The following is a 25,963-nucleotide window of genomic DNA, read 5'->3' as shown; positions in this document are numbered from 1 at the left end:
AAACGTAATACTGGCCATTATAGAATGGTGTCAGAACACACAGTGGATCACAGTTTGCCATGTATGGGGCTGCGTAGCAGCAGACTGGTCAGAGTGCCAATGATAACCCCTGTCCACAGCCGAAAGCGCCAATAATGTGTAGGAATGGTGTTGCCTTGGCCTCCAAATTCCCCAGATCTCAATCCGATTGAGCATCTATGGTATGTGTTGGACCAACAAATCCGATCCATGGAGGCCCCACCTCACAACTTGTAGGACTCTTCTACTAATGTCTTGGTGCTAGAATCCCACAGGATGCCTTCAGAGGTCCCGTGGTCTGTTTTGGCAGCACAAGGGAGACCTACACGATATTAGTCATGTGGTTTTTAAGATTGTGGCTTGTGGCCATGTTAGTAGGTGAATGTAAAAAAGGAATGAATTATAACTGTAAAAAAAAAACCTGTAAATGATGTTGCTACATCTAAGTGTTGTCATCTACACTTCAAAGTGAACACTCTGAACAATTGATTTCCATGTATTTTGAATTAGGCTACACACTCATCTGAATTGCCCATGGCAGCTCTCTGGAGCATACAGATGCCCAGTGCACAACTTTGATATCCTCTTATTTAAACCATATCAAAGGACAGAAATGAAAGAACTGCTTTTCTTTTCATGGCTCGCTATTTCCTATTTCCTATGGGAGAAGGCTATAGTGTGCGCAGTATGAATTAGGAAAGTTTTAATGAAACACAGCATTTGCTTCATTCATCAGTGGTCAGTTTGAATGGGTGACCTCATACGTGGTGGTACTTCTGTCAAAAGTGAACAAAACTGTTGGGTGAAAACAGATTCTGAATGCTGTTGGCCAGCTATAAGCTGCCCTCATGCTATCAGCCAGTTTCTCTAAAGAGCACCATTGACTTTTTTTTCTCACCTGAATAAGAAATCTTGAATCACACAAACGTCTCCACTTTGGGGAACCACTTTTATGTTAATCCATGTCAGGCTAAACAGTATTTTATGGAAGCTCGTTTCCGCCATGGAATAAAAAAATTAAAAAGGTAATTGTAACTTTTTATCTCACAATTCTGATATTTTTCTCAATTTATTTTGCCATTCAGATTTTAGAACTCACAACTGCATGTTTATTTCTTACAATTCTGGAAAAAAAATCTCACAATTCTGACTTTATTTCTCGCAATTTTGAGTTTATTATTACTTTTATTCCTTTTTTATGACAATTTTATGAATAAAAAAAAAAACTCCAAAAAAGAAAGTTGAGACTAATTATGTGTGAAATTGCTTTTGGAGATGATGAGCAGTGCACTGCAACCTGCACACTTAAACTCCGTGTAAAGTGCCAAATCTATTCAGACAAAGGGGACTTAAGTGGACACTACTTACTGTAAGTCACACTTTAAAATGACACTGCATGATATTTTGTATCTAATCTTACAGCATAAAGAGATGATGCACATGGCGTGGAGCTTGTTCTCCGAGCGAATGTAGGATCGCATGCAGATCACAAAGATGTTGCCGAAGCATGTCGTTGCCGAGACAACCCAGACAAAGACACGCAGCACGATGTTTGCCAAAAGGTCCTCGAAAGATGAGATGCCATCAGTGTTGGGCTTGCAGCTGCGGACGTGAGGCGCATAGCCACAGTACTGAAACTTTTTAAAGTAGCTAAAAAGAAAAAAGAAAGAAGCACAAATGACAAACATAATCAGATCATCATTTCAGTCCTGTCACGACATGGCTACGAATATTGATTCATTTATGCTCAAAAAATGTCAAGTCTGAATCCATCCATCCATCGAATTTGAGAGATAAAAGATCAGAAAAGCAAGTCTTGAGTTGAATTTCACAGTCAACAAAAAAAGCATGAGAGGAAGCATCATAAATTACCTGCAAAATTCATTGAGTGTTCTCATTTTTCCCAGTGTAATTTATATACTGCAATATATGTGCAAAGCAGAAAGACACAACACTGGGGCTTCAAGTAGCTGAAAAGATTGACAAGGGAATTGCAAACACTCCAATATATATTCCAAACACCCTTGCATATTTTTTTCACGTTTTCAGGCGATACATCGTAATCACTCCCAATTACTACACCAGGCCATGGGAGAAAATGATTACCATAAATAATTAATAGAATACAAAATATTAGAGTCAATTTCTGGGATGAGAACTAAAGAGTTTGTCTTTATCTTTTTTTAATGAGGATATTCCAGACATTACAAAACATCTGCATTCGATCTCCACGATCTGCCATCATTTGTTTAATGTTTTAAAGTACGAATAATTCTAGAGATGTTCAGTTGTCAGGCATTTCAATCAGAATATCTTGAACATCCATCTCAAGACTTTATTTAAACATTAAAAACCGAATCATTCTCAATGATAACTTCAGAAAATAGAGATTTCAATCAATTTTCAGAAACTGAGCAAGCAGAATCTAAAGCATTTTGATATTAAAACTTTTAAAAAAGCAGCACTCACATGTGAGTCAGGTTCTTGAGAGGTTCAAACATCCTTCTGTGGATGTTCCCAATTTCGATTCCCTCAATGCTCCTGTGACACAAAAAGCTTTCTCTCAGAGTTCACTCTTTAGAAAACTACCATTGCATTTCAGTATTCACACCTCTTTTTCCTACAACTATGCAGTTTTGTGCCCAAGATGCTATCTGGAAGCCTTTGAAGCATGACCTAAAAGCAGATCGTTTTTGTGCTGTTGAGTAGAGACGAGGGCAATGTTCACTGCGTGAAGTTTGGGTAAGACCATTGTACTGTGCTGAAAGGGGCCCGCAAACAGCACATTATTATTATAATTGCAAGGTTTTCCTGTGGATTCATGTGAATGTGCCTTTTTTTTTTCAAACAAAACAAAACAAAAACAGAGAGGTATAAAAGGGGGAGAGGGCTTGTGTGTGTCTTAGTATAGTCAATATTCACTGTGGAAAGTTACAAAATGGATAACATCACTTGCAGCATCTTTAAAACATACTTCAGACTTCCTCTATTTCAGCTTCAAAACCTTACAGTTTATCATTATAGAAAATTATAAGAAGACTTACAGTGACTTTAACTTATGCAGCTTGTCAAAGTGGTCCACTTGGAGGTCCATAATAGGGTTATATGAAATATTCCTACAGACAAATTAAAGGCAAGAGTCAACTGAAAAATCACAAAATATAATATGAAATATCATGCAAAAGCAAATTCACACTGCATTGACAGACGGCAACACTTCGTCAGGTTTTGACGGATCGGTGTGTTACCCCAGTCTGCGTCTTTTGGTGTTGGTCGGTTCTCGTTTTTGCCGATTGAACATGTTGAATATGTGTTTGTTGGGTCTTTGAATGTCTGAGAAGTGATGTACTGTAATCTGGTGACTGTCGGCGTTGGCCGGTGTCTGTCGGTGGAGCGTGAATTGGCCTTAAAACAATCATTTTTCCATTCCATCACACAATGATGGAACCAACATCATCGACAACTCGGGTTAAATTAAAGGTGCACCCGACCTTCGTGTTTGATGATATACTGTAAAATTTCTTGAATATAGCCAAACAACACAAAAACTCCACAAAATATGCTTTGTTACCGTATTATTGTATTTATTTTAAAATAAATAAATAAATAAAAAAGCATACATTACCGTTCAAAAGTTTGGGGTCAGTAAGATTTTCTAATGCTTTTGAAAGCAGCTTGTATGCTCTTAAAGCACCTCTTTTGTCTCGTATGCTCACCAAGGCTGCATTTATTTGATCAAAAATACAGTAAAAACAGTAATATTTTGAAATATTATTTTCTATTTTAATATAGTTTAAAATGTAATTTATTCCTGTGACGCCATCATTACTCCAGTCTTCAGTGTCACATGATCCTTCAGAAATTCTTCTGATATGCTGATTTGTTGCTCAAGAAACATTTCTTATTATAATCAGTGTTGAAAACAGTTGAACACTAGTGTAAGCTAAATGAGATTTTGATATGACTTAGTTTTCATAAATGGTTAATAGATGATCCTACAAAATGTTAATATAATTCTACAAAAAAAAAGACTGGGAAACGTCTTTAACTGGGAAACGTATATACATCAAATGGAACTGGGGCACTTTATATTGGAATAAAAAATAATAAAAAAAAAACAGTTCAACAGAAGCTCATCACATGCCCCTGCCATACAGCCATTAGAACCAGTTTGGGGTTTGTAATGTGCATATTAATGGAAGACTCACAGCTGAAGCAGGTCTCCAAGATTGACAAAAAGATCAGGAGGGATTGCTTTGATTCTGTTATTGGACAAATCCCTGTGGAGAGAGAAAATATTAGTGCCTTTTGCATTCAAATAGGCATCTGTTGACAGAATTGATGAGCAAGACAGTCTGATGCCAAACTATTTGAGGACTGATGTCACATGTTACTAGTCGAGCTGGATGGGAGTAGGACCAAACCGGACTTTAAAATTGATAAGGAAATCCATTTTAGCTTAGCTTCTCAAAAATAGCACAGAAATGGGTCACGAGTAAACTCCAGAGAACACTTTGTGGTGATTATTTTGACAAATATTTATGATGGAATGGAATGCCTGAGGACTTACAGCTCGCCCAGTTTACGAAGCAGAGAGAAAGCCTGCAAGTGTATGTAACTAATGCAGTTCCGCTGGAGGACCCTGCAAAAAAAAACAAAAAAACATTTATCTTGGTGGACAGAAACATGACGACCCTTTCAGAGGAATGGAATGTGCAAGAAATACAAAAGAGTACACAACAGTGTCAATGGTGATGAGTGCAAAAACAAAAATCAATTTAGAAGGTAAATGGGATCTGACCTTTAATCAACAGAGTAACTCATGCGTATAATCAGTGAAATTATAATCTGAAAATATTGCATAATATTCATTACTGAAGTCCACACATATCACTATTCTACTTAATAGTCTAATAGAAACTAAGTTTCAAAATGAACAAAGGCAGATAAGTCTGTTGCTCTGATTTCTGCAGAACAGTGATTAAAAATAAAAAAAGCAAGAACCAGGGAGATGAAAATACTTTGCCTAAAAATATATTTTGACCTAATTATTATTATTTTTTTGGCAAGAAGGACCTCAAACTATGCACATTAAGAGTGGGGTACAACAGGGCTAAAAATCCCCCTATAAATATGATTATGTGAAAATAGAATTATATATTATGATTTACTTTATATTATGATAAACGGTATGCCATAAAAAAAAAAAACTTTTCCGCTCATCTACCATAGAACATCTTAGAAAACATTTTTACCAATCGCAAGATAGCACAGACCCAATCAAATCTTACATTTACAAACATTTACATAAGTTTAATAATCCACAATCATCTCCATTTTATTTATTCATCCACTGAATAGCGCAATTATATGAAAATGGATTGTGCATTAAATATATGAAAATGTTCGTGAATTTTAGATTTGGTTGGGTCAGTGCCAATACTTTTTCCTGCTGATCATAAACATGGAAGATGAGCAGAAAAATTAAATTAAGCACTTTGTGAAATAGTGTGCTAAATATATATATTTTTTTATTATTATTATTTTAGCATTTCATAACTGTAACAAGGTTAGTTGTTATGGGAAGCAGGAGGCGGGAACCGGCTGTTGTGATTCATCAGACTCAGTCAGATCCATTTGCAACAGTTTATTGTTTGAATGCAAAATCAACAGATAAGGGTCCAATACCAGCAGAATCAGTGTAGCAGAGCAGGCAAGGCGTACAGGGAACCAGGCAGGGGATCAGGGGCAGGCAGCAGACGATACGAGATCCAGGAAACAGGCAGAGGATCAATGGGCAGGGAGGACAGTCTGGAGGAACTTCTATCTGGGCATTGGCCTGACTGAGCTCGGTTTCAATATCCCACTGGATAGGGCCGAAGACGAGGTCGGGGTTCAGGATTGTTTCAGGGGTCTGGGGGGTCAGGTCCGGGTCATGTTGACAAGATATAGCATCGACCTTAGTATTCTTTGAACCAGGACGGTAAGTGACCGTGAATTGGAATCGACTGAAGAGCAGAGACCATCTGGCTTGTCTGGGGTTCAGCCTATTGGCTGTACGGAGGTATTCTAGATTCTTGTGATCCATGAATACCGTGAAGGGGTGTGAGGCTCCCTCCAGCCAGTGCCGCCACTCCTCGAAAGCGGCTTTGATAGCCAGTAGTTCACGATCACCTACATCGTAGTTCCGCTCTGCTGCGTTGAGCTTCCTGGAATAGTAGGCATAGGGGTATAAATTGGGAGGAGATCCCTGCCGTTGGGATAGGATGGCGCCCAGGCCTGTGTTAGAGGCGTCCACCTCAACTACAAACGGCAACTCGGGGTTGGGATGGGAGCCGTAGTGAAACGTTGCTTGAGTTGGTTGAAGGCGTGGGTGGCGCCCTCATTCCAGGGGAGACGCGACACGTCTTTCCGCACCAGAGAAGTCAGAGGCCCTGCCACCGTGGTGAAGTCTCTGATGAAGCGGCGGTAAATGTTCGCAAACCTAAGGAAGCGTTGCAACGCCTTCAGTGACGTGGGTTGTGGCCAGTCCAAGACTGCCTTGACCTTACTCTCATCCATTGCTACGCCTTCTGTGATATGTTCATATTTTCTGGTCCTGCTCAGAATCCTGGCAGCAGCATTCTGTATGAGCTGCAACTGTCTTATGGTCTTTTTAGGAAGGCCAGTGAGGAGTCCATTACAATAATCCACCCTGCTGGTGATAAAAGCATGAACAAGTTTCTCTAAGTCTTGATTGGAAACAAAGCATCTAATTCTTGCAATATTTTTCAGATGATAGTATGCTGATTTAGTTATTGCTTTGACATGACTACTGAAACTAAGGTCTGACTCTAGAGACACACCAAGATTCCTGACTTGATTTATAGTTGTTAGACCCCTAGCGTCAAGGTATGCATTCACCTTGGGAACTTCGTCTTTGTTTCCAAACGCAATGACTTACTTCAAATGTTTACTTCATCAATGCATTGGCACAGGGAGTCAATGGGGCTGTAGTCGTTAGGCGATAGGGCTAAGTAGAGCTGTGTGTTGTCTGCATAGCTGTGGTAAGCAATTTTGTTCTTTCTCATTATTTGGCTCATTGGGAGCAGGTTGAATAGGAGTGGTGCAAGAATTGAGCCTTGAGGGACTCCCCATGTCACGGATGTCCACTCAGACTTATGGTCTCCTATACTCACATAATAACCTCTCCCTTCTAAGTATGACCTGAACCATTTTAGGACTATCCCAGAAAGCCCCACCCAGTTTTCCAGCCTGTCAAGAAGTATGTCGTGATCGACAGTGTCAAATGCACCACTGAGGTCGAGTAGTACCAGTACCGATAATTTTCCTGTATCAGTATTTAAGCGAATATCGTTTATTATCTTTATGAGCGCTGTCTCTGTGCTGTGATGCGATCGGAAACCAGATTGAAAATTGTCAAAGAATCCATTCGAGCTTAAGAATTTGTTCAGCTGATTAAAGACAACCTTTTCAATGATCTTGCCTATGAAAGGGAGATTTGAGATCGGTCTATAGTTGCTTAAGATGGTCTTATCCAGATTGCTCTTTTTCAGAGGGGCTTGACAACTGCAGTTTTCAGGGAGTTTGGAAAACTCCCAGAGAGAATTGAGGCATTTACCACTTCTAGGAGATCTGCTTCGAAGCTGTTTAACACACTTTTGAAAAAAGATGTGGGAAGTCCGTCAAGGGCGCAGGTTGATGTTTTAAGGTGCTGTATGGTTTCTTCCAAAATTGTGCCTTCAATTTCTTCGAAAACAGACATAGTAACTACTTTCTCAGGTTGTGGTCTGATCTGTCTGACCCCAGAGCAACTCAAGGATGTGCTGATCACCTTTCTGATAGTATTGATTTTCTCAGAGAAGAAAGAAGCAAACTCACTGCACTTGCTGTCTGAGAGCATTTCACTGGGAATCTGGCTTAGGGGGTTTGTCAGTCTCTCTACAGTAGCAAAAAGAGTGTGTGTGTTGTTTAAGTTTCTGTTTATAATATTCGAGAAGAAAGTCTGTCTAGCTTTGCCTAGTTCAATATTAAAAGCATGGATGCTGTCTTTGTAGATGTTATAATGGACTACAAGTTTTGTCTTCCGCCACATGCGCTCTGCTCTTCTGCATTGTCTTTTCATATTTTGCCCAGCTGTTGAGTTTCTCCAAGGTGCTTTTTGTCTACCACTATTCTTTCTGACTTTCACAGGAGCAATATCATCAATTACACTTTTAACTTTTGAGTTAAAAGAATCAAGGAGAAAATCAACAGTCAGCAGATATGCTTGGTTTTAGAGATATAGCCTTCATAAATAGCACACTAGTGTTCTCATTTAAGCATCTCTTCTTGACAGACACAGATCTAGCTTCAATGGCAGGAGAGATCAATATATTAAAAAAAATACAGAAATGATCAGACAGTGCTACATCCTTAATAACAATCAATGAGATGTTTAAACCCATACAGATAAGTAAATCTAGAGTGTGTCCACGATTGTGTGTGGGACCATGTACATGCTGAGTCAGATCAAAAGTTTTTAAAACAGTTTTGATTTATTTTGCCATATTGGTTTCTGCATTATCTATGTAAATGTTAAAATCTCCAGCAATGGCAAAACAATCAAACTCTGAGGAAATTGTTGATAGCAGTTCTGTAAAGTCCTCAGCAAAGGATGGAGAGTATTTTGGAGGCCTGTAAATAATGATAAGTAAAATACGTGGAGCACCTTTTAACACAATACCTAGATATTCAAAAGATGGGTAATTCCCAAATGATATTTGCTTACATTCATATACATCTTTAAAAAGAGCAGCTAAGCCCCCGCCTCTCTTACCCGCTCTGCAGACACTCATAAAAGTAAAGTTAGGAGGGGATGTTTCATTGAGGACTGTTCCACTGCAGCTGTCTTCTAACCAAGTTTCATTTAGAAACATAAAGTCCAGGTTGTATGTGGTTATTAAATCGTTGACTAGAAGTGATTTATTTTTAAGTGAGCGGATGTTTAAAAGTGCTAACTTAACAGTCTTACTTTTTGTCCCCACAGCAATCTTAGTTTGGCGCGTAATAGGCACCAGATTAGATGGGTTTGCTGTACGGCTTTTGAAGGCCTTAGATTTTCTATCATGTAATTGAACAGCAATAGAGAAAGATTCAGGCACACTGGGTTCCCGCTTGTTTTGTAAACATTTAAGAAAGTTACTGTTATCATAGCGGGGACCCGACACATATCACTGAGAGCTGGTATCAGTTGTTTTTGGTTCACCTCGAGCAGATGGAGGGTGTGAGCCCTTGCGCTGTGGCAGAGGCCGAAGAGCTCTCACAGGAGGAGGGGGAGGAGGAGGGACTGGGCCCGCAGGCTTTGGGGGTTGTAGGGCCTGCCGTTTTTTGGTTGACATCTGGGGGCTTGCAGCAAAAGAGTGGGATAGTTTGGTTCCAGCATACACCAGTTTTTCCATTTTCTCTGAGAATCACAGAAGTAGAGATGCTGGAGAGAGGGATAACGTGTCTGGGGAGAGGCGCTGTTGCCCTGGTGTTATCGGAGGCTGTAATATGCTGTCCTGGTTTCCCTCGCTGTTTTCCGGAATGTTGTCCTTGGGAGCTGAATCTTGGAGCAGTTCTAATATATCCCGGTCTGTCTGTGGTGAGCTCTGTGGGTGGGGCTCTGCTGATATTGTGTCCGTGAGCAGAAGTTGTTGTGGCTGCATGGTGTCATCCTTGTCCTTGTGTGATGTGTCAACCGCATGTCCATTCAGGTGCTGAAGTGAAGTCCTGTGGTCATTCATACTGTGTCCAGGTGTGTGTGTGCTATTCAGATTGAGTAGATTGTCGCACACTGCAGAAGGATGATTGAGGGAGAAGTAGATATTGCCCTTTAGCACTCTTGAACCAAGTTTGTTTGGGTTGAGCCCATCCTGTTGAAACAGTTGCCTCTGACTCCAGAAAAGATTGAAGTTGTCAATGAAGTTCACTCCTTTTATATTGCAGGTTTTTTGCAGCCATGTGTTGAGCCCAAGGAACCGTGAAAACCTGTTAGTTCCTCTTGCTGGGAGTGGTCCACTGATGAATGTCTGAACTTTCAGTCTTTTAAGTGTTTCAAAAAGTTCACTGAAATCCTTCTTAAGGAGTTCTGACTGCTCTTTATGAATATCATTTTTCCCCACATGAATGATGAGTCGATTTGCAGTCTTATGTTTCATCAGAATGTTCTTAAGTTCCCTATTTACATCAGAAGTCGTTGCTTGTTGAAGGCAGCACGTAGTTGTATCCCTGCTAATAATGTTTCTGATTATGGAGTCACCCACTATCAGAGTCCTGTGCTCGGCTGCGCTCTAAGCTGAGTGCCGCTGTCTGCTCGACCTTGAGCGCCAGATAGCAGTGTTAGCTACTGGCTGGTTCAGTCTGTGTTCGATCACATTCATCACATTCAGGGATTCCTCATTCATTAATACTTCAAATCTGTTCTCAAGATGTATAGGCGGTGGTAGGAGACCAGTGTTTGCAATCCTTGTCAGAGCCGTATCTGGGGTAGAGGATGCTACTGCAGCAATATGTGATGCTCGTGACAATCTGATGTCTCGAGTGCCTTTGGGTCTCACTCCCTGTTTGTGCCATCGATTTGTAAGTCGATTGGCTTGTTTCTCTACACTCAGTATGGCCTGTATTGGAGCACTAGATTCATGGGACTCACCGGCTGTATGCTGAGGATGTCCATGACGGTCCCACAAGTAACTTTGTTTCAAGAACTGCAATCCTTTGTGAAAGTCTCTGGCAGTTAGTGCAGCAAGTAGATTCCAGAAGAGGCATTTTCTCTTATCCTTTAGAATGTAGGCAGTTGTGTTTTCCCTTCCCCAGAATGTAAGCTTTCAGTGGGAGGCTGGTCGGAGAAAAGAATTCTGCTTTTTTGTAGTAATCAAGCGTTTGTGCTGATTTGCTGAAGTTAAAATTAGGTGATAAAAGGAGATAAAATAAAAAAATATAAAAGCGATTGAGGGAATAAAAAATTTAAAAGCGATAGAGCAAAGCGCGGAGCAGTAAGCAAGAGCGTCCGAACAGTAGCTGAACAGGAAGCGGAACGAAGCACTATGTGAGCAAACGAAGGCCATTTTACTGGCATCAGTAGAATAAGACGTGGGTTGCTGGTCAAGATACAACGAGCACTGGAGAACAAAGCCCTTGCATTTATTTGGGTTCCCCTCGAATTTCTCAGGAAGAGCAAGGCGGGGACTCGCGCTCGCAGAGGGTTGGAGCTCGGGAGCGTGGGCAGCAGGTGGTAGCGTAGGCACCGGAGGCGGATCTGAGGCAGAGGTCTGTAGCGCTCGGACCGCTTGAATCAAATCTTCGGTTAATGAAGTTAGGCGGTTTAGTTGGTGCTGATGAGCAGCGAGCTGGTTGGCTTGAGCGGAGAAAGCGGCTGACCAAGCAGATGCCGTTGCTGGATCTTCTGTAGGCGAAGTCTTCTGTCAGATCCATTTGCAACAGTTTATTGTTTGAATGCAAGATCAAGATCAATTGTATTGGACAGATAAGGGTCCAATACAAGTAGAATCAGTGTAGCAGGGCAGGCAAGGCGTACAGGGAACCAGGCAGGGGATCAGGGGGAGGCAGCAGACAATGCGAGATCCAGGAAACAGGCAGAAGGTCTAGGAACTAGGAAACGCTCAGAAATGTACACAACGGTGAAACAAGACTTCGCACTGAGTGTGCTGTGAGTGTGGTTTATATAAGGCTGGGAATGAGTAACAGCTGTGTGTGTGATCATTACTCACAGCTGTGAACGGAATCAGTGCATGAGTGAGGCATGATGGGATTTGGAGTTCGGGAGACAGTCAATATTCGGGTGAAAGAGCTCGTTGGTGGTTATTGGGCGGGGTTGCAGGGCTGGTAGTCGTGACACCGGCGAACATTCAACACTTTAATAATCATAAAATAAACCAACAACAAAACGAAGGTAAAGGCGGCACTGCCGCCAGGGGCGTGGTAGCGGGGGGGAAAGCCCAGGGCCCGAGGCGGGGGGGGGGGGCCCTTAGAAGTCGCCGAGCTCAAGTCAAAAGTCCGTCCACCCCCAGCCCCCCCACCCCGTTGAAGAAGTCGCCGCACTCAAGACAAAAGTCCGTCCATCCCCCCCCGTTGGAGAAGTTGCTCTCCGTCTCTACCCCCCCCCCCCCCCGTTGGAGAAGTCGCCGCGCTCAAGTCAAAAGGTCCGTCTCCGTCTACCCCTACCCCCCCCACCCCCCCGTATTAGATTTTTTTTTTTACTGTTTCTATTTAGTGTTTTGGGAGAAAATAAAATAAAATTAAAAGGACCTTTGACACCAGTGGGACTTGATTACCTGTTGTACCCTACTTTTTAAAGGGTTAGTTCACCCAAATAACGAAAAGCATGTCATTAATTACTCTCATATTGTTTCAAACCCATAAGACTTTCGTTCATCGTCGGAACAAAAATGAAGATCTGTTTGATGAAATCTGAGATCTTTCTGTCCCTCCATTGAGAGCTATACAACTACACTTTCCACTTTGACTCTTTAAAAAGTTCATAAAGAGATCGTAAAACTAATTGGTTTAGTCCAAATTATTTTGAAGAGACTCGATCGCTTTATAAGATAAACAGATTTAATTTAGGCTTTTATTTATATATAAACGGACACATCAGTTGTGGTAAACGGAAGCTCAAGGATGTTCACTTGACGTGCTAGAACCAATGAGGTTCATTCTCGTGCAGCACGTTTGAGCTTCAGCAAAAGGTTTGTACTCGCGCTTCAAGCCGGTTCGGTGGAGGTTCTGTTCAAAGTTGATAAAAGTTTAAATGTAAATAAAAGCCTAAATTGAATCAGTTCATCTGTTCATCACAAAAAGCGATCATGTCTCTTCTAAACCTCTCAATTCATATGGATTAGTTTTACGATGTCTTTATGAACTTTTTGTGTCAAAGTAGTAGTTGCGTAGCTGCCAATGGAGGGACAGAAAGCTCTCAGATTTCATCAAAAAGATCTTCATTTGTGTTCCGAAGATGGGCTGACACGAGGGTGAGTAATTAATGACAGAATTTTCATTTTTGGGTGAACTAACCCTTTAAATACTGGAATACATTTGTAATGTTCATTGGGGTCATCTGATCATCACACAGCGGAAAGAGAGGAAGAGAGCTTTGAGAAGCTGTTACGGGAGGGTGGGAATACTCACAGCACTGTTAGCATGTTACAGGACCTGAAGGTCACATTTCCCACAGTTTCAATCTTATTTCCCTCAACGTCTCTGCAGACACAAATAGAAATAAGAGGGTGTATGGAAAATGTAAGAAAGAAAAGGAAAAGAAAAAGTCAAATCAATTCTACTTATTGATTAGCATCAGCTTAGAGGACCAAATAATTTACATTAAAGGGGACCTATTATGCCCCTTTTCACAAGATGTAAAATAAGTCTCTGATGTCCCCAGAGTGTGTATGTGAAGTTTTAGCTCAAAATACCCCGTGTTTTGTGTTGCGAAAGACACGCAAGCTCTTTCGCTCGCTTACCTCTCTGCTGTCGTGCGCGTCCGCGGTTAGGACGGCGCCGTTAGGAGCTCAACACATCTGTCTCGCATGCACGCTCGCTCTAGATTACAGGATATTTTAACTAGTTTGCGGTAAAACTAGTCGATCACGAATGGCTCAACTGGTAGATCTATAGATAAACTTATCTTTCAGGCATTTGACCGACCCGGTTGACACTTCAGCGTGAGAAATCGCGTGTGTGGCGTGAGAGCGTGAGAATTGGCTCAATTGCGTGAGTCTCACGCTGTATACAGAAACTCACAGTAACTGTGTTCATTTCGACTCGGACAATAATGCCTACAGAATCAGAGAATGATGTATGGAGTTGGAACAGGTATAGTTTGTTTAATTACGGTTATAACCTGTGTCATTGATTGTAGCCACTATTAATACAAGCCTGCTGTAGTAGGACCATGTCTGAATGATGACACAAAATATACTTTTTAATAGAGTTTAATAAAGTTTATTGTATGTCACACCAAAGAATAAGCGTCAGTTTTACTCCAGAAAATCACTGTAAGAGCTGATTAAACAGTAGCAGCTATAAGAAGTGAGTAGGTAAGTTACATAAACAAAATTCGGTAGAGTTCAGGGAGCATTTTTCAAAGACAAAATGAACCCACCTCATCTTCAACTGGTGGCTCAGATTTCAGGAGTAAATAGAGAGAGCTATGTGAATGAATACATCAGCCACAACACCTTCAACGCTTGGGAGACATTCTCATTAGTGCAGCAATGGCGGATGTGTACAACTTGCTGTGAACTCGATCAGGGCGGGTCTAAGTTAAAACGGCAATGTCTGTCAACACTCGTGGGCGGGGCCAGTGGCTTTAGTGACGTCACTAAAGCCGCATTCTGAAAACAGGTCGTTAGGAGACACTGCTTATGATTTATGGGGATTTAAAAAAAGGAGTGAGTGGATTTTTATCACTGTAGGGTGGTTGTGTACACACATTCACTTTTGTAAGGTGTTTGGACATAAATGTGTGTTGGCAGTGTCACACTGCCAACACACATTTATGTCCAAACACCTTACAAAAGTGAATTTTGCATAATAGGTCCCCTTTAAAGCAAAATGCATACATTGATTTACTGGGAGCAAAATTTAAAGTGCTCTCTACAAGCTCTGCAACCATAAAAATAAAATAACAACACAAGTGATTTTATCAGGACAGTGTTGTATTCAAACTTACAGCCAATTTAACCGTGGCATCTCCAGGCAAATATCGTCAAGCTTTGTGAGAGCATTGTTCAACAATACTCTGAAACACACACACACACACACACACACTCTCTCTCTTAGAGAATGGCTCCTATGCATTTGTTAAAACATAAGATTTACATTTGAAAGGCAGTAGATGTGTCACCAAAATAGCAACAGGCTGAAACTCACAGCAGCACAAGGGAGCGCAAACCAGTGAAGGTCAAAGAGGAGATGTGATGAATATTGTTGTTCTCCAGAATCCTTCAGGAAAAATAGGAGAAACTCATTCAAAAACACTGCAGCCTCAGAAATTGAAGTGCTTTTTCCAATATTTGTTCCGGGGACACTAATGTATGCATAAGGGTTATGAACCATAATTGGCATTCAATTAGATGTGTGATGGAAGTTCAAATCATTCCTTTTACTTTAGAGCAGATCTTTGGCGACTGCAAATGAGAGCTAAAGAAATCACTCCTTAGCTGATATCACATAGAAATTAACATCAGTTTTGTGTTTTCTATATGGTCATCATTGCAGAATGTTTATTGATTGCGACTCCTGTTGCAGTTAATTGATTTGAAGCATAAAAGCACTGAATGAGGAAATCCATCTGGTTTTAGCTGACATTTAGAAAGCAGATGAGAGAATGACAAGAAACACTTACAGCCATTCTAGTTTGTGCAAATCCTGGAATACATCAGGAAGTAGGGTGGTAATTTGATTAGAACTGAGATACCTGAAGAAAAATAAGAGATTACACCTGTCTGAGGGTAGCCAAAAAACATTTAAAAGCATTTGCCCATAGAAAAAAATAAGCAAACTAAAGTGTCTGTCATTCACTGAGAGACCATTCGTCCCTCTCTGAAGAAAGGCAGCAGATGAGGCTGATAAGAAAGTTTTATGCTAAGAAGGGACAATAGAAATGTCAGCTGACTTTTAAAACTCACAGTCTCGTCAGATTGTAAAGCCCTCTGAAAGCATGCGGGTGCACCGCTTTAATGCGGTTGTGCTGGAGATACCTGAAACACAGTTTACAGGAAGCGTTAAAAAAGAGAAGAGAGAAGATAACACAAAATGTAACTGTATTAAAAGTTTGGGGTCAGTAGGATTTTTAATGTTTTAGAAAGAAGACTCATATGCTCACCAAGGCTGCATTTATCCATGCATCATTTTCAGGATTTTATTTTTTATTTTTAGCATCATTACATATATTGCTAATTTGCTGCTCAAGAAACATTTCTTATTATTATCAATGTTAAAAACAGTTGTGCTGCTTAAGATATCAGTGGAAAAAATCTTACTGACCTTAAACTTTTAAATGGTAGTGTATAATCCCATAGAAAAAGAGACTACTATTGGTACCAGACTGTCATATATTTCATGGGCTCACGGTTTTGACTTCTGCCAGTAAGCAATCACCCACATCACCTTGTGGCGCTTTTCCACTGCATGGTATGATACGGTACGGCTCGCTTCGGGTCACTTTAAATGGTACCACCTCTGTTGAGGTTCCAAGCGTACCGTAAAATGTGACGTGAACACACTGCAGATCACTGATTGGTCAGACAGAATCGTCACTACCAGCGTCATTGTATTTGCAAGACATCAAATCCGCTAGATTTAAATAGCCAGTAACAGCCACCACTGTAGCACCTGTTTTAAAACTGCTTGCTTGACTTGCTTGAAGAAAAAAGAAAGAAAGAAAACTTCCAAAAAAGAAATGGCTGAATCGTGGTCAGTGGACAAAGTGCAAAGTGCTTCCTCTCGTTGGTTGCCGAGGAGCGGATAAACTATAACGGTCAGACTATAATCCCATCCACTTTGAAGCGGTACTAACTGCAGTGGAAAAGCAAACCGAGCTAAAGCGAACCGAGCCGTTCCGTGCCACGCAGTGGAAAAGCGAAGCGAGCCGAACCGTGCCGCGCCGAACCTTACTGAGCCGAACCAGTGGAAAAGCGCCATTAGCAGCCATATAACAAAGCACTAAAACTACTCCTTAGCAACCACATAGCAACAGCGCTGAATTCTGCACAACCAAGCACCAATAAAATCCGGTTAAATTTACTCTTCAATACGCCTTATTCACCTGGCGGCCATTTTGAAAACTCAAACGCCGTTGAGGGGTACACAAACCCGGAAGTTTGACTCTGACGCAGCAGCACCAGCAATGGAAACTCCAGTGTGAACCACCAATCTTTCCTGTCTGCCCGAATTAACAATGCAAAATGTGGAGCAGTGGGGCAGTACCGACTGCAACATCCCCCGGGCTGTGTTAATTAGGGGTACAGTAACTGGATCAAAGGTTTTATTCACGACATTGAACGTATGAATGGACGCCAATTTACCTCAGTTTCTGCTAGCTTGTAGCAGCTAGGGGTAGTAAGCTTAGCTTTGATATGAATGAATGAATGAATGAATGAATGAGGCATTTATATAGCGCTTTCATATGTACTACTGTACACCCAAAGCGCTTTACAATCATATCAGTGGTTCTCTCCTCAACCAGCACCAGTGTGCAGCATCCACTTGGATGATGCGACGGCAGCCACAGTACAACGGCGCCAGTGCGCTCACCACACATCAGCTATAGTTGGAGAGGAGAGAGAGTGATAGAGCCAATTCAGTGGATGGGGATTATTAGGAGGCCATGATTGGCAGGGGCCAATGGGTGGAATGTGGCCAGGACCCCGGGGTTACACCCCTACTCTTTACGAGAAGTGCCATGGGATTTTTAATGACCACAGAGAGTCAGGGCCTCGGTTTAACGTCTCATCCGAATGACGGTGCTCTTTGACAGTATAGTGTCCCCGTCACTATACTGGGGCGTTGGGACTCACACAGACCACAGGGTGAGCACCCCCTGCTGGCCTCACTAACACCTCTTCCAGCAGCAACCTGGTTTTCTCAGGAGGTCTCCCATCCAGGTACTAACCAGGCTCAGCCCTGCTTAGCTTCAGTGGGCAACCAGTCTTGGGCTACAGGGTGATATGGCTGCTGGCCAGTTATGGAGTAACTGGATATGGAGTTGTTGACTGTGTACTATGTTAGATTAGAATCTATACAAATCCTTAACCATCATTATTGTTCTTCTTTATGAATCTATGCAAATCCTTAATCATCATTATTGTTCTTCTTTATGAATCTATACAAATATGTGAACTTGTATTGTTACCATAGCACCTTATCATGGTCAGTGTGTAACAGGATCAGTCCCTGTCAGACCTTATAATCACTTCTCATGCTCTTTACTTTTACATACCTGTGAGTGATTTGATTGTTTTACGTGTATGTGTGTGTATGTATAAGCTACTGGATGTGTATCTATCTGTGTATCTATCGAAAGAATATAGTACAATTGTATTACACATGGATGACGTGAGAAGTAAATTGGCGTCCATTCATACGTTCAATGTCGTGGATAAAACCTTCGATCCAATTACTGTATCCTAGGGGTGTAACGGTACATGTATTCGTATTGAACCGTTTCGGTTCGAGGCTTCCGGTTCGGTACGCATACAAACCGAACGATTCCTTGGATAATTTTTCCTGCCGACAAAATTCGCGCTGGCGCGATCACCACAACGTTGCACACCATCAAATGGTAAGCGTAATGAAAGCGGAACGAAACTGCGTTACTCATTATGTGCTTCACGGATCGTTTATCAGTTCGGACCAGCAACATCTGTGCAGCGCGAGCCGATCTCGATCAAGCGACACTGGTACAACACAGCGCTAAGATCCAGTAAAGAAAACATTTGAATTCGCCACTGAAGTAATAACATCGCTGCGAGATCTAGTGAGAAGCATTCACATTTCTCCGTTATTAACCGTAGATCTCTATTAGATCAAACAGCGCTGACGTGGACACCAGGTGAAATATTATGCCGTGAATGAACTAGTAATACTTTACGTCCACAGACCAGCAACATTCACCATGGATTTAATATAGTAACACTAACTGTAACCAGTTTGGCTGGAATAGTGAAATGCTTTCAAGTACTTCACACATCTTTTTCCAGCACTTCAAAACTCAAATATTATATAAATAAATATATGAAGAGTTCAGAAGCAAAAGCCTCTAAGTGCCATTTGAAATGTTCTTCTAGAATGATCATTTTTGCCATTTAAGTGAAATTACTGAACTTAAATATACAAGCTTGATAAAAATTATCATTCTAGAAGAAAATTTCAAATGGATTTTGCATCTGAACTCTTCATATATTTAAATGTTATTTTTAATGTGATGACCAAAACATTATTTGTTCATCCTTCAAAGATGACACCCATTTATAAACCTGAAAGTTTCAAGATGTAGGAAAACTCACACTTATTTAAAAAATATTTTTTCTTTTAACAAACAGGAAATTTCTCTGGCATTTCTTACTTTTTGCTGTATCGAAAACGTACCGAACCGTGACTTTAAAACCGAGGTACGTACCGAACCGTGATTTTTGTGTACCGTTACACCCCTACTGTATCCCTTAATTAACACAGCCCAGGGGATGTTGCAGTCAGTACTGGCCCACTGCTCCACGTTTTGCATCGTTAATTCGGGCAGACAAGAAAGATTGATGGTCCACACTGGAGTTTCCATTGCTGGTGCTGCTGCGACAGCTGCGTCGGAGTCAAACTTCCGGATTTGTGTACCCCTCAACGGCATTCGATTTTTTAAAATGGCCGCCAGGTGAATAAGGCGAATTGACTAGTCTTTCTCACCTCATTTAAACCTCATTGCACTGCTAACATCAAACTTTTCTGTATTCATATTCATTCCCAATGGCTCAAAAATAAACTAAAAAAATATCCAAATCTTACACAATTGTGTAAGGAAAGTTGCATTGTGGCTTCTATTCCCATACCATTCTTTTTTTTCTTTTTTTTTTGTGCCACTTCTGAGATTAAGTTTGATCATACATTGAAGCATCTGTCACTAGATCAAGTGTAGTGTTAGGGCAAGGACAAAAATATGGGACTGATTTTGTTCGACTCAGCTGGTACTTCTGAACGAAACAACTAGACGATATACGCACAACAAGAGAGCATGTCAGATTAAGACACACTTGAAAAATTCAACAGCTGGGGAAAGAAAACCATTGAGCCATTTTTGTCAGGTTAAAAAAAGACAACTCTCTCAAGTACTTCAGTTCTCAGCTCGCTCCTGTGGAGAGCACTGAATGTTTTATTCCACAGGGATTGTTTAATCTCACTCAACATCTTCTCTATTTCCACACATTTCTTACTACAATAGCACCGTGAAGACCAGCAAGCAACGTTTTATTAAACACCTGTGATAATGCCAAGGCAGCATTCATAGCATTACAGCATCCACACAGTCCAATGACAAGGCGGAGATATACTTAGTGAAGCAGAGAGGCTCTTACAGCTTTTGAAGGCTCTGGTACATAAAGAACATGTCAGCATTTAGCTTCCGCAGCCGGTTCCTCTGCAGAGACCTGCAATATCAACGAAATTGTGAAATTTACATATCATAATAGAGCGCAACAGTCACCACACACTTTTACAGTTTGTATACGATATAACAAAAGATAGAACATTATATAGATAGAATGATAGAAATAACTACATAGATAGATAGATAGATATTCTCTACACCAGATGCGGCGTGTCGTGACATGATAAATCCTGACAGTAAGCTGATGCCCCGTTCTGTTTCTGACATGCTCGAAGCACTTGCGCTACTTCTGACACAAAGGACAAATTGATTTTGCAACAGTGTCTAGTGTAGACAGCCTCAAGCTGTTGCGGCGTAATGCGTCGTGACTACGGTTGCACCAGGTGTAGACATAATGTAGACATAGTTAGGCACCAATCTACTAAGCAAACATATGATGTCAAAGCTATGCTATGAATTACCTGACAACACTTCAATAAAGTGATATGACATGAAAATGGAGACATTGATATCATTATTTAGATCATATTACTTTAGACTGATATGGCCATCGCACTAATCCAGTTACATGCACTCATAAACCTAGGAATAACATGCATGTAACACACACACACACATTGGTTTAAGAGGACATTTCCTGAGTCCTCGTGTGTGTGTGTGTGTAATAAAAACAGGATTGAATGGCAATGTCTGACTTTATGAAAAACCAAAAGATGTTTCACCTAATAAAGAGATGCTGTTTTAAAGCAATGATTTTCATGATGAGACCTTAGAGAGAAGGCACACAGTGTGTCTACTTGAAATCAGAGAGTGACGTTGCATTAATACACCTTGCCACATTCTCTGCATTACTGAAAGGTAGATGTGCACTGTTTGGCAGTGGCATACTAATGAACAGCGGAAATTCAAATAGCCGCAAAACAGGAAATTGGTCCTTAAAGAAGCAGCTTCAACTGATTCATAAATATGCATTTCAGATCCACATATTAAACTGCTAAAAAGCTTTATATCAGCCAGTTATTATGTGAACAATAGATATTTTCACGAGGCACTGAGCGAAAAATGAGAACCAAGCTTCACAGTTATGTTGTGTGGAGAATAATATTGGCACGATTACCTTTAATGCAATTATCTCAGTTTTCAGTGCTCACAAATTGAAGGCACTCAGTGTTAATTAAGACTCAAAATCAAATACATCACACTACTCTTTGATGCAATCATCTCTTGTTTTATAAAGTACTATTTTGAGACAAATCTTTATTCAGTCCCCTACATATTCACCATGTAGTGTAAAGTAGGTGAGCAGTAGGTAAGCAGCTTCTGATAAGCCACAGGGCTTTGGCATCTCATGCACATCCAAAAAGTCACACAAACTCAACAAACTGCAGCCACGCTCCACACATAGGGCATGAAACTCACATCATGGTGACATTAATGGATACTGTGGGGACATCTTTAAAGTGTGCACCGTCACAGTCCAGCTCCAGGTCCCTGCACTGGCACTCGGCTGGGACGGTCCCAAGCACTGCGTGACAGAAAGGGAGAGAGAGAATTTTAGATACACCACTTAGCATTTAAAAGCATTACAGCTTGATCTGCCATTTAAGTAGAAATACATACTATGCGAACCGTCATGCTGAACTAATAAGCACTAAATTATTGGTCTGTGTCAGCTAGTGTTAATTATAAATTCCTAAGAATTCCCAATTAAATTAATTTGAGCTCTCAAGAGAAATTTAATCTTTAAAGGTCAAGTGTATAATTCAATGTTAATATCGCAGCTTAAGTAAGCCATTGGTTTGGTGATGAATGAATGGATGAATGAATGAGGCATTTATATAGCGTTATACTAAATACTTGTGAACAACTGAAATGTAACAAACATTTGTACAATATTGGGGGAGAAAGAAATGGCAAATTCCCTGAATTTTAATTGCCTTTAGTTAGTTAGAACTAGAAAATTAGTTAGAAAATTGTACTCAAAATAATGTTCAATTTATTTTTTCATCACAGTAAAAAGTGATCAGTTGACTTAACTTAAAAAAGTGAGGAAACCTGTTGCCTCAAAATGATTAAGTAAATAAACTTTATACGTAATTGAAAAAATTAAGTTATGTGTAATTGTCAAGTTTGTCAAATTGCCACGGGTTTCCCCACTTTTTTAAGTTAAGTCAACGGATCACTTTTTACAGTGAAAAGATAAAGGACTTAAAGTAATAAAAGTCTATTTTATGTGAAAACTGAAAACAAACGTGTAATCTGATGGTGTCAGCAGTTGGACAGTTCAATACAGTCAGCCAGACAGAACTAAGCACACGAGACACACAAAGTCTTTATCGCAGTTAAACAGAGGAAATGGTCGCCCTGAAATCCAGGGAATGCAAATGCCTCGACAGGCCATCTGTGGCCCAACACATTATTCCAATAGTCTTATCTGTGTTGAACATTGGAGAAGGAAGTAAAAGCACAAAGACAGAACAAAAGACGCAGGGAGGCGACAGTGAGAAAAAGAAATCAAATTCCGACATACACCAGGATGGCCCACAGTGACTAATTTGGACAGAAAGGAGGAGAAGGGATGGTAATGAGGAAGGAATGCTAAATTTGCTGGTAATGAGGGGACGAAACGAATACAGCAGAGTCATCACTACCAACATGGGCTGGATTTTAATTGGTTATTCAGGCCATTTTAGTGCGGATTGCTTGGTTCTGCTTGTAGTTAATTAATTAACAATGGTCCATGTGCTGGGGTGCATGTAGGGAATGTTTCCATCACATCTGATATAATTGAAACAGCTTAAGCCGTTTTTCCTATGTAAATGAGCTACGTTCCTTGGAGGACAATATTAGTGACGTAGTTAATATTAGTTTGGAAAATTATAATTATGAAATAAAAAGGTCACAATTATGATACAGTAAGTCATAATCATGAGATAAAAAGTTGAAATTACCACATACTAAGTCATTATTATGAGATAAAAGTCATAATTACTATAATTGGGAACACTTTAGATTAGGTACAAATATTCACTAATAACTTTGGGTATTAGCATGCATATTACTTGTGTCACAGTCGTCGTCTGCACCATTCTGTCTTCGTCTTCACTACACTTCCCAGAATCCTTCTTGTCTCCACACCTTAACTCACTCCCTCAATCACCCACCTGTTCTTCGTCATCATCATCCCTGTCACCTGTCCTCACCTCATCATTGTTCATTGGTATCTGTATTTAGTTTCCTTCTGTTCAGTTAGTCTTTGTCGGTTCTCGTCAATGTAAGGTGTCTCTGTTACGAGTTGTTATCACCAGTGTTTACCTTCTGCCCGTCTGCCTGTTTGTACCCTGTGAGTTTATTATTATAAGTAAATTTTATTGTTATTGGAAATTCGACTTCTCGTCTTCCTCTGCATACACCTCCCGTGACAACTTGCATGTTGGCTGTTTATTAGTACTTATAAAGCACATATTATGCCTTATTCTGCATGACCATATTCTAGATCCCTTAACCTTACCCTAGGTGCAGTAATAAGGAGTTTGAGGGAAAACTCATAGTTAATAGTAAATTATGTGTACCCCAATCTAAAGTGTGACTCTATATTTATCTTATCATAATCTCTTTATGACTTAGTATGTCATAATTCTGACTTTTAAAGGACTTTATCCGATAATTTAAACTTTTTATATCATAATTAGAATTTACTGAGGGATGTTTTTTTCTTATGTGGCAGAAATGGGCTTCCATATGAGTTCATGCTGAAACCAGAAATCCTTAAACTTTAAAATAACTTTCATTGATTATATTGCAAAACATTTTTACATTATAGAACACTGACATATCATTAGTTAATGTAAATTCATATGAAAACATCATTCAATTTCAATTCTCATATTTGTATACAGTGGTCATCAAAAAATTATCTGGATATTAAGTCATGTATAAATGTCATATTATTAAATAGTAAAATTACAATTATTTAAAAGAACAATAGCATAGGCACACTTTTAAAGCAACACTAAAAAAGGTAACACTTTATTTTACAGTGTTTACTTTACTTGTTACACACGTTTAATGCATAATTACATGCAACTAAACCTAAACCACACCCTAATCCTAACCCTATGTAGTTCATTTTTATTACTCAGTATAAATGTATAATTACACTGTAATATGGACACCTTAAAATAAAGTGTAACCAAAAATAAATAAATCATACAACAATACACATATTCCTAATTAAGACAAAATCAGTGCTTTGAGACTTTCTGGTTGCTGAATGTGAATGAACATGTCCATCGGGTCCATAATGTGATGTGAAGAAGATATTTTATACATACAGTCAACTCCGCGTATACAGGCAGAAGCCATCTTTGAAAAACAGTCTCTACCAGTTGATCTACGAACGCCGATCCAAGTGCGCTGGTGAGATGTGAACGAGCTATAAGTTGTGATAAGGTGAGCGCGAACAGCAGGCTTGGATCGGCGTTCGTAGATCGACTGGTAGAGACTGTTTTTCAAAGATGGCTTCTGCCTGTATACGCGAAGTTGACTGTATGTATAAATATCTTCTTATTAAACTGTCTGGACACTGACAAAGTTCTCAATGTTTCGGTTTGAAGGTAGGGACCCTCATTATGCTACCGTGCTAGTGTGGGGCTATTTTGAGCCTTGTTAGTGGTATTAACAAGCGATTTTTATTTGTCATTACTCTATGCCCAATACACTAGCGTTATACTAGCTTTATAGGTATGGAGCTAATAATATGACAAAATGATTTGAATTTGAATTGTGTAAATTTGAATTATTTGCAAGTGTAATCTAACAAAACTGAATTTTAAATAGTTCTGAATTAGAATTTTTTTGGAACGAATATTGAACATCTGAAATTTAACAAACTGAAAGGTTTTTATGGCTGAATTTTATAGACATGTATTTTCAAACAGCTAATTTTTGTGTTCTGAATTCAAATACTGCAAAATTTCAGTTAAAAAAATACGGATTCAAGTTTTCAAGATGAAGAAATTCGGAACGTCAAATTCAGTTTTCTAAAATTCAATGTCAAAAATTCAGGTCTTACAGAAAGTCGGTCACAGGGAAGAGTAGATGATCTCGGAAAAGTCGAACAGAGCATTTTGGCCAATTAGGGACTGCAGAAGTTTTCCAGTGCGAACGTGGTGGTTCAAGAGGTTGCCGCTCTCTGACTCTGATCATGAATCGCCCGGAGGTAAGTTAAACAAGAATGATTTTGTGTTTGTTAGGTTAGCGTTCTCAGCACGTGATACATTTGTCTAAGCGGTCTCTGGTGTTTGTTTTAAAGTATATTTTGTGTAATATTTTGTGTAAAATTGATTAGAACGCCACCGTGTCTTTTTGGTGATTTTTTTAAACTGAAATTTTGCAGTATTTGAATTCAGAACACAAAAACTAGCTGTTTGAAAATACATGTCTATAAAATTCAGCCATAAAAACCTTTCAGTTTGTTAAATTTCAGATGTTCAATATTCGTTCCAAAAAAATTCAAATTCAGAACTATTTAAAATTCAGTTTTGTTAGACTACACTTGCAAATAATTCAAATTTACACAATTCAAATTCAAATCATTTTGTCATATTATTAGCTCCATATATAGGCTAAACTGTTTTTAGAGATAAAACTATTTACATTCGATAATCATGAAAACAAATCTCAGATAACGGTTGACTAGGTAACAATGTGTAATTAGACCAAAGGTTCATTTTGCGCCGGAGTTCTCCTTTAAGCCTGCATAATTAAGGGCGTGCCCACTTGAGTGACAGGCGGATTGCGGCCGTTTGT

At 39.9% G+C, this 25,963-nt stretch overlaps 1 protein-coding gene and 1 pseudogene across 2 annotated transcripts in view; both read right to left on the bottom strand.

Moving 5' to 3' along the window:
- rxfp1 (relaxin family peptide receptor 1) overlaps positions 1-25,963 on the bottom strand; it is a 74,213-nt gene that overhangs the window by 5,790 nt on the left and 42,460 nt on the right. For both annotated transcript variants that reach the window (XR_008807599.1, XM_056257226.1), the window contains exons 4-15: positions 21,572-21,677; positions 20,121-20,192; positions 15,687-15,758; positions 15,404-15,475; positions 14,929-15,000; positions 14,729-14,797; positions 13,186-13,257; positions 4,589-4,660; positions 4,227-4,298; positions 3,063-3,134; positions 2,488-2,559; positions 1,439-1,668 (exon numbers count right to left, since the gene is read on the bottom strand). Coding sequence is in view for 1 of the 2 variants with exons in the window: in XM_056257226.1 (XP_056113201.1) it covers positions 1,439-1,668; positions 2,488-2,559; positions 3,063-3,134; positions 4,227-4,298; positions 4,589-4,660; positions 13,186-13,257; positions 14,729-14,797; positions 14,929-15,000; positions 15,404-15,475; positions 15,687-15,758; positions 20,121-20,192; positions 21,572-21,677 (1,053 nt within the window). In the remaining variant the exon portion in view is untranslated. The remainder of the gene's footprint in view (positions 1-1,438; positions 1,669-2,487; positions 2,560-3,062; positions 3,135-4,226; positions 4,299-4,588; positions 4,661-13,185; positions 13,258-14,728; positions 14,798-14,928; positions 15,001-15,403; positions 15,476-15,686; positions 15,759-20,120; positions 20,193-21,571; positions 21,678-25,963) is intronic.
- On the bottom strand, positions 17,622-17,738 carry LOC130089791 (5S ribosomal RNA; annotated as a pseudogene).

Source organism: Rhinichthys klamathensis, unplaced genomic scaffold (assembly GCF_029890125.1).
Source record: "Rhinichthys klamathensis goyatoka isolate OS25496 unplaced genomic scaffold, OSU_Roscu_1.1 h1tg000136l_1, whole genome shotgun sequence".
Classification (NCBI taxonomy): domain Eukaryota; kingdom Metazoa; phylum Chordata; class Actinopteri; order Cypriniformes; family Leuciscidae; genus Rhinichthys; species Rhinichthys klamathensis.
This window is presented reverse-complemented; position numbering and strand designations above follow the sequence as displayed.